This window comes from Orbicella faveolata, unplaced genomic scaffold, assembly GCF_042242905.1.
Source record: "Orbicella faveolata isolate gen_17 unplaced genomic scaffold, um_ofav_v1 contig_14, whole genome shotgun sequence".
NCBI lineage: Eukaryota > Metazoa > Cnidaria > Anthozoa > Scleractinia > Merulinidae > Orbicella > Orbicella faveolata.
Window position 1 is genome coordinate 6,387,014 of NW_028301541.1, and position 13,404 is coordinate 6,400,417.

The window sequence follows — 13,404 nt, forward strand, 5'->3', positions numbered from 1 at the left end:
TCTCTTTCGCTTATCAATGCTGTTTCTTGCTTTTTATGTCGTTTGAGAACGCTTTTCCAGACTTAAAAATCTGGTAAATAAAAAGGGTACAAATTAATGAATTGCCCAAAAAATATCCCATAATTAAATTTATATTTAAACGAAAAGTGATGAAGACCACCTTACAAACGACTTAATTTTAAGCAAAAAGTATTTATATACATGTAGCGGTAAAAGACAATTCATTTTAACCGTCCAGCTTCTGGTAATATTTTATCAGTGGTTTAATGTTCGACATGATTTTAGTACACACGATGAAACTGCCAATGCTCGGATATTTGTCCGCGGTCATTATCTGTTCCGAGAAGCGAACAGTTTTCCGAGAGCGAAGCTCGAGGAAAACTGTGAGCTTTGATGAAAAGATAATGTCCAAGGACAAATATCCGAGCATATTTTCGTGCCCAATGGTGGGTATTGTGTTTATCATCCTTCAAATATTTTTCGTAACACGCGCAGTTTTGAAAATTAGGGAATATCACTCGGATATGCCCCAGTTTTAGCTGGGGAATATTTAGCCACGTGATGTGTTTAGACAATCGCGCGCTAGCGAAAATAGTTGACGGATTATAATTAACAATTAGATTATGAGCTCGAGATTTCCATGAGGTGATGGTTGATGAGGCCGAAGGCCGAATCAACGATCACCTCATAGCAATCGAGAGCGAATAATCTAATTGTTTTAGTAGAATTCTAACTGCGAAAATAGTTGACGGATTAAAATTAACAATTAGATTATGAGCTCGAGATTTCCATGAGGTGATGGCTGATGAGACCGAAGGCCGAATCAACGATCACCTCATAGCAATCGAGAGCGAATAATCTAATTGTTTTAGTAGAATTCTAACTGAATTTTCCTTCGAGGAAACGTTTTTTTTCGACCACACCAAGCCACTGAACACTAATGGCTGATAGTGTGCAATGGCTCAGCCAATCAGATTACAGCGTTTGTATTAGCATACTACTGTAGTAGAATTCTACTTATTCGAGATAGAGACGAACATCATACGTTATAACAAAAACTCTTGACAAGAAACAAACGAAGACTAACCCTGTTTAATTTGATGCTCATGAGGAAGTTCAACGGAACGACTGCTATAACATTAGCTCAAATTTACCACTTGGAAAATATAAAGAAAAAAATAAAGAGAATTTAGGGAGAGACAAAAACTAGAAAGAAATGCTTCACGAACTATTGGCATTGAATGTTGTACTATCACCCTTGCGTAATGAATATATGGAGTGTTAACTACTTATTAACCGAGAGTGAGGTCAATACGACAAGGTCGAGGTTTGAGATTTTCCCGTGAAGACCGAAAGTTCGAGGTTAATAAGTTGTTTATTATATGGCTTTTTGCTTTGTTTTTACAAGCCCGTAATCAGCCCGTGGGCATTACGTGAGATAATGCCCTAAAATTAGCCAATCAGAGTGCGCGTTATATCGGCTACAAGAACAAGCCATATAATAATGGCTAAATGACTTGTCCACAACTAGGTAGTTTACAAGGTCTACCGAACTGTGAATGACACCAAAATGTCAACGGCAGTAAGTACACTTTCCATGCCAATAAATCAATAAAATAGTTTGCAATGCAGGTATCGTAAGATTGCAGAATGTGAACATTTGAGGAACAATCTTTTACAGAAATTGCAGTACCTGCCATGAGAAATTCCGAACAAAAATACCACTTATGCAAAAGTTTTGAAACTATCTCAGAAATTACTAGCTTCTTTACCGCCGCCGACTTTACCTTTTCCAAGTTTAGATAGACAAAAGGAAATGCAAAAAAATAATGTTGTCCAGTTTTTGTGATGTTGAATCATTCAGAAGTCTTCAGGTCTCAAGCTAGTCCGGGCTGTTTTTGTATGAACGTAAATATCAAAGGTCCCTTTACTTACAGTGTACTTTCTTTTACTGTACTTTATTTATATAAACTGCAGTGTTTTACAACTGAAGGATTTCCAGCCCCGAGAAAATCTGTAATAAAACACAGTGTGTAAGTAAAATTACGATAATTTCACTGTGATGATTTCGATGACGTTATGATTGATATCATCTTAAATTTGTTGAGTGTATGATAAAAACATCTTCAGAACTTCCTCGGAAGTCTTCCTTTGGGAATCTTCGTTAATTTTCGGAAATTTCTGGAAAATGTTCGTACACGTTCGTGTGGCCTTCGGACAACTTTTTGAGCAAAGTGGTCGAAAACCTTCGGAAAATCTTCAAAAACGTCGTTATTAATATGTTTATATAATAAACAAAATAATACGTGGTTGCTTGAACTTTCTTTTATATGCTGCTCGTACGGTGATTGGCTGTAAACGTGGTATTTCACGCCACATTCAACGAACTCGGTTATTTTCAACTCAATACAATACAATGATACAATACAATACTTTATTAAACCACGCGACACCTAGGGGCGCAAGCGCTCGTTAAAACGTGTGTGTGAACTCAAAATTGTATAAAAGAAGAAAAAGAAGTAAAAATATTTCCCTTGATTATGTTTTTCAGTTACTTACTGTCGATTATGTCAAATGCCCGCCATCTGAAACCGAACTCTTTCTCGTTTTCCTTGTTAGTTCGAGATGGCGGTGTTCAAAAACCACACAAAAACCACACTCTTCGCTTCATCAAAAACGTCGATTTTTAAATGTTGAAACCCATTAAAGGAATGAAAGCATGCCAAAAAAACCAAGAACATCGACTTTCGATTGCTCTCCGTGCCAACTGAAAACATCTGCCTTGCTTATGGCGTGCGTTATTGAGAACATAGACTGTGTCCCTTAAGAGAGATTAAGCTAACCCAGTCTCAATTGTCGCATCGACTTAGGGATCACAGTTCATTTTGCAAGTTTAAAACAATGGCGTCTAGTGATTATTTGCCCTTCTCTTTTGACTCAGAGTGACTCATCTCAAACAAAAACATATGAATAAGCAGTAAAAAACAGCACGCTCACTTTTAAACAAACCCAATGAATTTCCTTCCTGCGGATTACCGTTAATAGGCTCTCAAAGAACTGTGACCCTGGTGTACTGTTGTGTAATATTTTATAACCTCCACTAAAATTTTTTCTAGGTTTTTCAGCTAAAGAAACCCCAAGCTATTGGAGATTTTCCACAAATGCTTCCACATACCTGCTGCTACAAGCGTGTTTTGAAGCAATATGCCGTTCACATGTTCAAATGTTTGTAGTCTTATGACTTACCGCACGTGTTTTGTGACTTGGTCCTAAACCGTGGGTGAATTTTAGTGAATAGAACTCACGAGCCTAATCTTTTGAGAACACGTACCGCTAGGTTATTTCCTGCTTTAGGTGTTGTATTAAAGAATGAATGAACTATAAACGAAAAGAATAATTGACATTCGCTAATCGACCCTGACAGGGGGATAGATTCACTTAAAGGCGGTTTGACTTTAACTTTTATACCAAAAGCAAACAACATTATGAGAAGATCTGTCTGAAAGAAACGTCATGAAAATGTTTATAAAATCTGACCCCAGAAATTTAACTGATAATCACTAACGGTTGTTGCGTAGGCTTGGCTGTTTCTAGACGAGAAACAAAGCGTTTACCATTTTAACTTTTCCAGTTTCAGAGCGACTCGTGACCTTTTCACCACCAAGCTTGAGGAAGGCGTTACCAAGGTACATACAGGTTAAAAAAATCTGAAATATTATATATCTTGTGAAATGATATGGTATCGGTAAATGTACGTCTGAAGGAGACTCGCAGGAGAGAAAACTTGAGTTAGAAGACATAGATAATTTGTTAATTCATCACACAGCTTTTCGTCTTTGAAATCATTGTTTTTTCCTTTGTCCATCAGACAGGAATAGCTATTGTCCCTTCAAAATTCCTTTGTATTTGTATGTTTCCATACGAAAGAAACCCAGAAACCGGAAGAAACACTTTCGTTCGAAGTAAAACGCTATAAAAACGAATGAATAAGTTTTTGTTCGTGTGCAGGTGGCATTTAGAGATACAAGGTACTTGCATTAATGAGCTGTTTATAATCGGATGTGATCACATCAGCGAATTATGCGCGAAGTAGTTTGGAAGAAACGTAAATAAATGGAATGCAAAGTTCCCGGCAATTGCCGTCGCTTGCCAAACACGCAGAGAACTGCAGTGCAAAGTTATTTACAAAAAGATTAATACAGTTTATCATGCGGCGAATCGACGACAACGGCATTTGTCCTAGCTTGTTGTGTCAGTAAGCTAAATATAAGCTTAATTACAACCTGGGGACTGAGCGTAGCGCGAGACAACACAAGCTGTATTAACACAATTCTAAAGCCCCTGTAGGCAAAGACAGAGCAGTTTTAAGTCTAGAATAAAAGAAAACTTCTCTTACCTCTCAAGGAAAAGGCGTAGCGAGGCGGAGAGCTAGCTACGGGGTCTTGTTCATCTTGTGTACCTTTGCCATAACGAACATGTCGTTTGGTAAACCTGTGCGAACGCGCAGACGCTATGTTTGAGTCACCAAATGTCACGACTACAATGATACTGGCAAAACAAACAACACGTACAAACAAATAAACAGTTAATCACGCAAAATATAAATGTGGTGATAAGTATCCCAAGGAGAAATAAAATAGTCGCACAATATTGTGTGAAATTTATCCAGAGTTAAAACAATGTATAGAAAGCCACAAAACGACAATTAAAATATTTTTGAACCACTAAAAACAAAAAAAAATTCAAAGTGGCGTGACCGAAAAAAATTTCAGAAATTTCCTGAACCTTCAAAGAGAAGTGCATTTGGAAATTCGATAATTCAACTTGAAATTTATGTATCACGTATCTGGCTCTCTTACTGGCTGAGAAAATTTTCAAACAGAGTTAAATGGAACTGAAATGCGTGGAACGTGAAACATTGTCTGGTTGTTGGTCTTATTAATGCGTGAATTTGCTGGGAAATGACAACAAACTGCGTCGAATTAACATTTTTATGCAACGCTTAAAGCGAAATAATTTCAATAGTTGATTGAACACGTTGGGGCCTGACCTTTGCGATGAGACGCAATAACAATTTCACACTGATTTCTCAAAAGGGGATCAGAGAAAGAAAAGATGTACATAGTCTTTGATCATGACAGGAAAGGAAGGTGGATTCCCTTATCTAATTAGAAAGCTGTTAGAAAACCGATGTCATTTATATGGTGATTTTGGTGTCGTAATTACTTACTAAACACCTAGCCTGTTTTATTAGCCTGTGTACGAGAGGGAAGTGGATGGAAAGAGAGAGAGAGGGAGGGAGAGCGGGGATGGAACGAGGGGATCGTGGGAGATGGGGGGGGGGGGAACCCCTTCCCCGTTCGCCTCCCCTACCCCATACCCGTTTACCCCTGCAACTTGCGCTATGTTTTCTTGTCAAGTTATGCCAGTTATGTTTATCTCTTTGTATGGCTGACTGCTTTTTGCACATAATTCACAAGAACAATTATCAGTCAATCAGGCGCAAATCCATGAGCAAATGCTAGATGTTTCCTAGCACCCCGAGGGAAGGGGATGTGTCATACATCCTTTCCATAGCGATTTCGAGAAGCGTGCTTAAGAACTTGTTCGAACTTTCTAGACAAAAACTTGTTTAATTGCAAATGTATTAAAACTACTTCAGCATCTTTACTAATTTAACTGTTGACGACAGGAACAGGTCCCTGTCACATTAGGCCACTCCCCGCTACCATATTGTGAGGTTGTTCTTCTTTGACTGCGAGCGCAAGTTATTCGTGTGAAAAAGCGATGCTTCCGAAACGCTAAAGGATCCGGGACGAACAAGGGCTATGCTCTTTACGCTTTACGGATCGACACTTTCGTGAGAAAAACGAAAGAAGACGGACTGTTTTGCAGTTTTAACATGTACCGCCTGGTCGCCGAATATAGTAGCGCGAATGAACAAGAAGCGAAAAGGCAGCACAAGTTGTGGAAGAAAATTTGTAATCGACTACTCGTGTAGTGAATTCGTACCTATTGGACTGGATTCCCTGGTGTTTTATCGGTGTTTTATTAGATTCGTTTGGCCGGGAGGAGCCAAACCATTACCTCGAACGATGACGTCACCGAATGACAGCACTCGCTTCAGGCTTCGCGCTTATTGATTTGGGAGCTAAACAGGTGGAAATGCCTGGCGACAAGACGCAGGCTGAGTTTTTTTTATCTCGTACTTTACAGTCATTGAAAACTTCATTTTTACAAGTTCATTGAAAGAACCCAACCTTTGATTAAACCCCATAAAATAAATTTAGCTAAGCTCAATCACTGCGGGACAGTTTCCTTTCACAAAACGTTTTTGAAATACCTTGAAGGCTCGCCCGCGCCGTCATCGCTAACTTTGATCTTTGCATGGCATAATGGGGCAATTTGCTATCTTCATTCACGGATACACAAAAACTTTATTGGTAGCTTTGAGGATCTCAGTGTTGCAGATAGCGGCAACTGGGTGATACCAAAAATTACTATCAAATTTCTTTCTCACAATGTGCAGATCTCTCGTTAAAAAGTACCATAGAATAAGTAAGAAAAAAGCAACTTGAGAAATGGTCTGCATCACCGAGGATCTTCAAAGAAAGGTTCCTACCTTATATATATATAAAAAAGAAACATTTAGGAACAACACAGCAGCCTTCAGATCCTTCGTAAAAATAACGAAGACTCTTCTAACTGCCTGAATGGCAGTAACTCTTAGTGACTGTACAAAAGATTTACCTTAAATCCTCGAATTAGCGCCCCCCCCCCCCCCTCGAATAAGAACCCCCTTCAAATAAACGCCTCTCCAGTTGGCCAAAATTTAAAACAAGCGCCCCTCCTCGAATAAGCGCCCCCCTCGAGCTCCCCTCCCCCCATTTTGTGGACGAGTAATGAGACAACAAAGGATGTATAGTTTTGTTTCAGTTTGTGAAAAAAAAAAAATTACAAGTACTAATGGTGCCGCGATTTAAACTTTAGGATCAGCTTTTTATGTCGAAAAACGGCTTATGTTGTTGTTTACGCGCAGATGATGTATTACAAAAATGATCATGTCAGGCCACGAATTGGGAAAAATTAAATAAGCGCCCCGCCCCCCGCCCACCTCGATTAAGCGCCCCCCGTCTCCTCCTAAATTTGAAATAAGCACCCCGGGCGCTAATTCGAAGATTTACAGTAAAAAGAAAAAAGGTTTAAGTCAGCGTATAAAACCGCGGAAGGCGACAAGAAATGAGGATTTCGCATTAACTTTTCTAATCCTGAGTGGATATATTATGCTAAAATCGCCGCGTTTTCATTTAACTAAATCCTGGACAAGAAGAACCTGTTTATAACGCACGTGCGGAGGCAGGCTAAGTTCTATGTGTCAGCCATACTTTGTAAGTCAAACGAATATGCCAAAATAAACAAATGAGAAAAGTTAGAATAATCTTTATTATATAAACCCATATTGAAAGACTCCGAGCTGACTCCGAAGTCCATACAGCATTGTCATGTTAAAAAATATTACGAGAATGAATAATTTATTGGCAGGTGGTGCCAAGTTCTGTAACCAAAACTAATGCACTGTCTAGACTATAAAATACAGCTTTTTTTTGCCAAGATATATCGTATATTTTGAATATATTTCATGTTCATCTGTTGTCTCTGGTCTCTAAGTCTAAAGATTGTCGCAATCGTTAAGCAAAACTGAACAATTCTGATAACTTGACAATTTATCAGCAGTTTGTCACTAAAATTATTGACAAATAAGTCTTTTCACAGCCTTCGCACAATGTGCATACACGCACTCGTTCTTCATAAGCTGTCAGAAATTTTCTCTGGCAATTTTCTTTTATTTGTAACAACGTGTTCCACATAAATTTCGCTCCCATTCGAAAGTAAGTCGAGGCAATAAAATACAGGCCTTTAAAATCTGTAGTAAAGAGTTCACATTATTAAGCAAAATATAACTATTTCACTTCTCGGCAGGAGTTCGGAACGTACAGCAACCATGATATTACCATATTTTGCCTCGATGGCGTGGATTTAAAGGAGAACTTCCCACAAACTTGTCTCAAATCAATACAGCATAAAGGAGTCAAACCCCTTTGGATTATCGCTGTGTTTATCCGAGTTTGACAATTTGGCGGCCTCTTGCTCTATCTTGGCCAAGATTTCTTCAAAAAATAAATCGTTATCGAATATATCGTGATGTCGATACAAAGGATTCGTTTGAACGTTTTTTGTGCGCACCTCGTCCAGTAAATTACTTTCACTTTTAAATTTATGTCCCCGCACGAGAGATCCATTCTTCACCGCACTTGATTGTCTTCGCTTCGGAACTTTATTTGTGACTCTCCAAGTGCTTTGCGAAGTCCCCATGTTAAAGTTCTACTCTTGAGCATTAAATTTATCCGAATCCAACTCGATATGAACCACGCAACAGCAAGAGAAAGCTTACACTGTAAGACTTTTCAGTAAATTCTCATCTTCCCACTGCTTCCAGTTAGTTCATCATTTACAAGCCTCCAATGCAAGCACATATTTCTTTTTCAGTCCACAGCCCGTTACGAGACAGTTCCAAGAGACGGAAGCTAACGGCAAAAATTTTTCAAGCGCCCGAAATATTTCCAATTGGAAAAAAAGGCATTCTCGTCACAGCAGTGAACGAATCTCACAGGAAAAAAACACTAGCTTCTTTGCTAATGAAATTTCCTCGAGCTTGATCGGTTGTCATTAAACAAACTTTGCCGTTGTGTTTTCACTGGCGAATTACTGACGTATAATTCTTCAGCAACCAATAGAAAGTTAGCTTACTAACTAACAGTAGAAGCTCTTAATTCAACAATTGTCCTGTAGTTGGCATTATCATAAAGCTAGGTTATCTTAACTGAATAATAATGAGACAAGCTGGGAAATAAAATGAAACTATCAAGTTTCTTCAAGTTCCTGTTTACGACCTTCTTGTCAGCTCCTTCCTTTATTTATTGAAGCACATGGATTCTTCCCACGTGGATGTAATTGGAGGGCACCCTTAATCGAGCACTCTAAAAGGAATCGTTGAGAATTCAAACAAAAAGTGCGTGGTTTAAACTTCATTAGAGGCAGCTGGCAATGCAGTGTCCACACACTAGATCCACATAAACAATTTCTCGATGTGCTACCCACAATTTTGTCATAAAAAGTTGAAACATTGTACCAAACGTAAAGTCAGTAAAACATGCAGTACTTAGCCATTACAGTTTACAAAGTCCTGAAAACATTAAAGTCTTAACATTAAGGAGACCAAAAAAACGAAAATATCTGAACAAACGCACCGAATCCCAGAACACAAAACGGGAGCCTCAAGATTATCAGATGTGAAAATTCTTGTCAAATGCGCCAACTTTTTATAACGCTTGAAAGCCTGTTCTGTATGTACTTTGTTACCTACAGTAGTTCCTGTGCGATTTTCTCTCAGGCCTTCACGGCCAATTCATTTCAGGGACGTATCTGAGACGAACGCTGGAACCACGTGACCATAAAAGGCATTAACCGTGGCAAAGTGTATTTTTCCAAAATCTTTACAGATTATTGATGAGAATTTTGATGGTGTTAGATATTGTTCTGTATTTCATAACGTTTCCATATTTTGATAAATTACCAAGCAGTACTTTAATACGAACCCTAATTTATCTGAAGCAAAACTCTGTTGAAAACATAAGCTGAACCCTTCTTTGAAACATAACATTCCTTATTCTTTCCCTCCCCAAAGAGAAGGAAAAATATTCCCCCTACCCCCTCCCACTCAAAAAAAGAAAAGACAATTAGCAATACCTCTCAAATATTTCCTTACCACTTGGTGACCTACTTTGGCATGTTGACAAAAACAAAAGCTAAATCTAGCCCTTACACATATGCTAGTATGTGAAGCATAGTCACTTCCAACAGGGATGAATGGAAATTAGCAGTCACCTACAGCTGTACTTGGCCAATGGAGTTTAAAACCTATTGGGAAAGTATAAATTATGCAGTCGTGGTGCACTTCGCAAGGTCATTTGCCCAGAAGGTAAGCACTTTGAAAATTGAGCTTTTATCCCTGTTTTCATTGCTTCGCCAACTTTGGAGAGGTTGTTGCATTCACTGTAGACTACGAGTAGTCCTTCTTTCACTTAGTTTGTTGTGTTGCCACACAAAATCCTGAGGACGAGAAGTGCGTTATGAGGCCTTTTTTCCCTTGTGGTTTATTTATGGTCTTGCTCAACAGACTAAGCAGAGGACAGGCTGTTTGTAGTCTATATTAACTGATTACTTTTTAAAGTATACTACTTGCATGTGCTTTTCAAATTCACTCACTGTGAAATCACAACAGATTGCTTGAATGTCTAACAACAGTGTTCCGTGAAACAAAGATGAACTTCTACCAATTGAACAGTTTACTCCAAAACCCAGTGGTCTGACATCCTTTTACTAATAATTCCCTTGGGAGCTTGAAACTCCAAATGTGCATTCTGTGTTGTGATCTTTTTGCATTCTTTTTGGAACAACTGATCATACCCTTGATCAAAGTACTCTGAGATGTCTGTTTCTTCTGCACCAAGTGGCTTCTCCAGCATTTCCACAAGGGAGGCCACAGTGGGGTAGAAATGACTCTGCAACGTTTTCAGCTCCCACAGCGAGCTCTTCATGGCATCACATTTGGCAGGGTCTTGTTCATCAGCAATAAATGGGTCGCCTTGGCATAGACTGGTGGTGGTCTCATCTGTACCTTCATCAAGCAACAATTTTCCTCTCTAAACGAAAGAAAGTTTGGAAATTACTTCCTTTTGTGCAGGCTTCATATTACAACACACAAAACAGACTGTGGACCTGCTGCATGCCAATTGAATAGAATAATACAAAGAATTTGTTCTGCCCAATCAAAGGCCAGCATTCCTAGGACTATTTGGAACCTGGAGCTGCAAGACGCTGTCCCCAGGGGCTCTCCACTTTCTCTCCAACTTTTCTTTGCTGATTTTTTTCCCTGCCGCTTTGACTTTCTCTCACCCCCATTAACTACCCCTGGGTCTACGAGGATGAATTATCCTCACCATGGGTGTACTCCTCAAATTTTTCCAATCTTGGGCACATTTTTATCAATAAATCCTCACATAATAGGAGAACATACCTACTAGTTGAGTTTGATTGAATGGCAGCTAAAGAGAACTTGATTACTATGGGAACATGACCTGTAACATTCCTTGTTCTCCCAAACTACAAGTCATGTTTCTAAATGCATAACTTGATAGGAATGTCAAAAATGTTCTCTTTTTCTAAACAACAGATTGTGCAGTCTATTGGGCATACAATACACTTACTATACACATGTTATTTTACTTTTTTCAAGCTCCATGAAGTCAAAGGGACATCTCTGCTAGAACATCTTACCAGTGGCTGGCCCAAAGGTTTATAAATCTCATTTCCTTGAAAAAACTTACATCTACATGTACTTACTTGTTTTCGATGGATAAGGACTTGTACACTGGGATGCCTTTTGATCAGATTGCAGACAAATGGTATGACCAACATTGCACCTGATGGGGGAGCAGACAGAGCAAGCCTCGACAACCGCTTGACAAAGGCTGCAACCAGATAAGCTGGAAGATGGGTTGACATCAGAAACAGGTCAGCCAAGTGAAAAAACCTTGCTTGGTACTTCACGTAAAAGATGTTCGGCCCAAAAAGTGCATACAGCTTCTTGAAAAAGTCTGGGTAGTCCAGGTTGTGTTTGTGGATGAGAACAAAGAGGCTGTTGAGTGCTAAGAGGCTCGTCACTCCACCAGTGTTGTAAGAGTCGGTTAAGAAATCCATTAACAGCTTTGGTTCAGTCAAATGCGGCAATACATCACTGTGAAGGTTGAGCAAGACTTTCTTGTGAATTTCTGATGTCAGTGGGAGGGCAAGAAAAGCAATCCAGACAGCGGTGAAAACGTTCCTGTGTTGCTTCAAGTCCAAAACATTGTTTTCAATTTTGTCACTGCCACGCTTTTTACTTCTCTTAATTTCAGTGAGTAGATTGTTCAGTTCTTCATCTTTTTCTTTCATTTTTACCAAATTCAGCATTGCAAAGACGTTTTCCACAAGATATTGGGCCTGACTACCAGTGGAATTCGAAGTGTCTCCAAGAATTTTTCCGAGATTTTTAAGCACATAAAATCTAACATCATCATACTCTAAATACTCAGCGAATCTTTCGATACAGTCTTTCATGCTGTACTTTCCATCGAACAAAGCATCGCAAGTTTGTCTGAACAGAACATTAGGAAATTTCTGGACTTGTTTTGCTTCTTCCACAAGAAACTTCATCAAGGTACACAGGGCAAATTCCTTCACGTTCTGCGATCCGATGCGAAGTAAATTCAGAAGCCGTCTTAACGTAAGCAAATATTTTTCGTGTAGCCAGTAGCTGAAGACATCTTGGGGATCTGAACTCGTTTCTTCTCTGACCTCTTTCGTTGCTCGCTTTTGTTTTGTTTGCCGATGTAACTTTCCACGGGACGAAAAGGTTGTAAAGATTTTATGAGCTGATCTCACAAATGCTACCAAAACTTTCTCGTCTTGAGTTTCTGATAGTTCCAGTATGTCCACAATGAAGTTTGAATTGGTGTCGCTTTCTAGAACAGCTTTGGTTTTGTCTTTAATTTCTTTGACTTTCTTCGAGACGTCCTCTCCGTCCGCCATGTTGGTGATTCGCCCACGTGCTCTCAGGCAATACTCCGCTGACCGCCCTTTCCGCTGGCGCCTAGAGCCCTCACGTTCAAAATTCCTAAATCAGTACATGCCTTCTTTTTCGGAGACTTTCGGAGGTCTTCGGAGAGATCGGAACTGAAGAAATTTAGTCATTCCTCAACGATTAGAGATCCTTCCCTGCCATTGGTCGGTAAAGAAAACTAGTGCAGCCGATTCTATTTATAATTCAGTGTTAATTTTGTGGCCTCTACCAACCCTCTCCCCACCCTAGAGAAAAAGCCATCGAACCGGGTTGTAATTATGTAAAAGTAATTGCTTCGAAAACTGTAATGTAATAGGGCCTTGCATTCATGAAAGATGATTTTAAATATACATTGGTAGGTATTGAACATATATATATATATCTTTTTTTTTTCATTCGAGTAGCACTGGTGAATCTTGTCAGTACACTTGTTCTAATTTTAACAAAGAAAATGTAATTTTAATATAGCAATTTTATTGTTAAATACATGTAGAGGGGCGACAATAATGTAGGGGAAATGGAAAACTTACAAAATTAAAACGAAGAATTTTTTAGGAGCCTGTTGTGCGAATTAGTGAGTTTAGAGACCACTGATAGCAAGCTAAGCTACAAGCGAAATTAAAATACCTGTGAAGCAATAAAAACACACATTGGCAGGTGTACGAGTTGATAACTATACATTG

The 13,404-nt window shown here is 39.0% G+C and overlaps 1 protein-coding gene across 1 annotated transcript; it reads right to left on the bottom strand.

Moving 5' to 3' along the window:
- Positions 1-7,420: 7,420 nt before the first annotated feature.
- On the bottom strand, positions 7,421-12,721 carry LOC110068381 (nucleolar complex protein 4 homolog). Its single transcript, XM_020775760.2, has 2 exons — positions 11,464-12,721; positions 7,421-10,763 (listed from the first exon to the last, which is right to left on the bottom strand). Exons 1-2 carry the CDS (start codon positions 12,688-12,690, stop codon positions 10,407-10,409), a joined length of 1,584 nt encoding a protein of 527 aa, XP_020631419.2. The 5' UTR covers positions 12,691-12,721; the 3' UTR covers positions 7,421-10,406.
- Between the last annotated feature and the right edge of the window lie 683 nt (positions 12,722-13,404).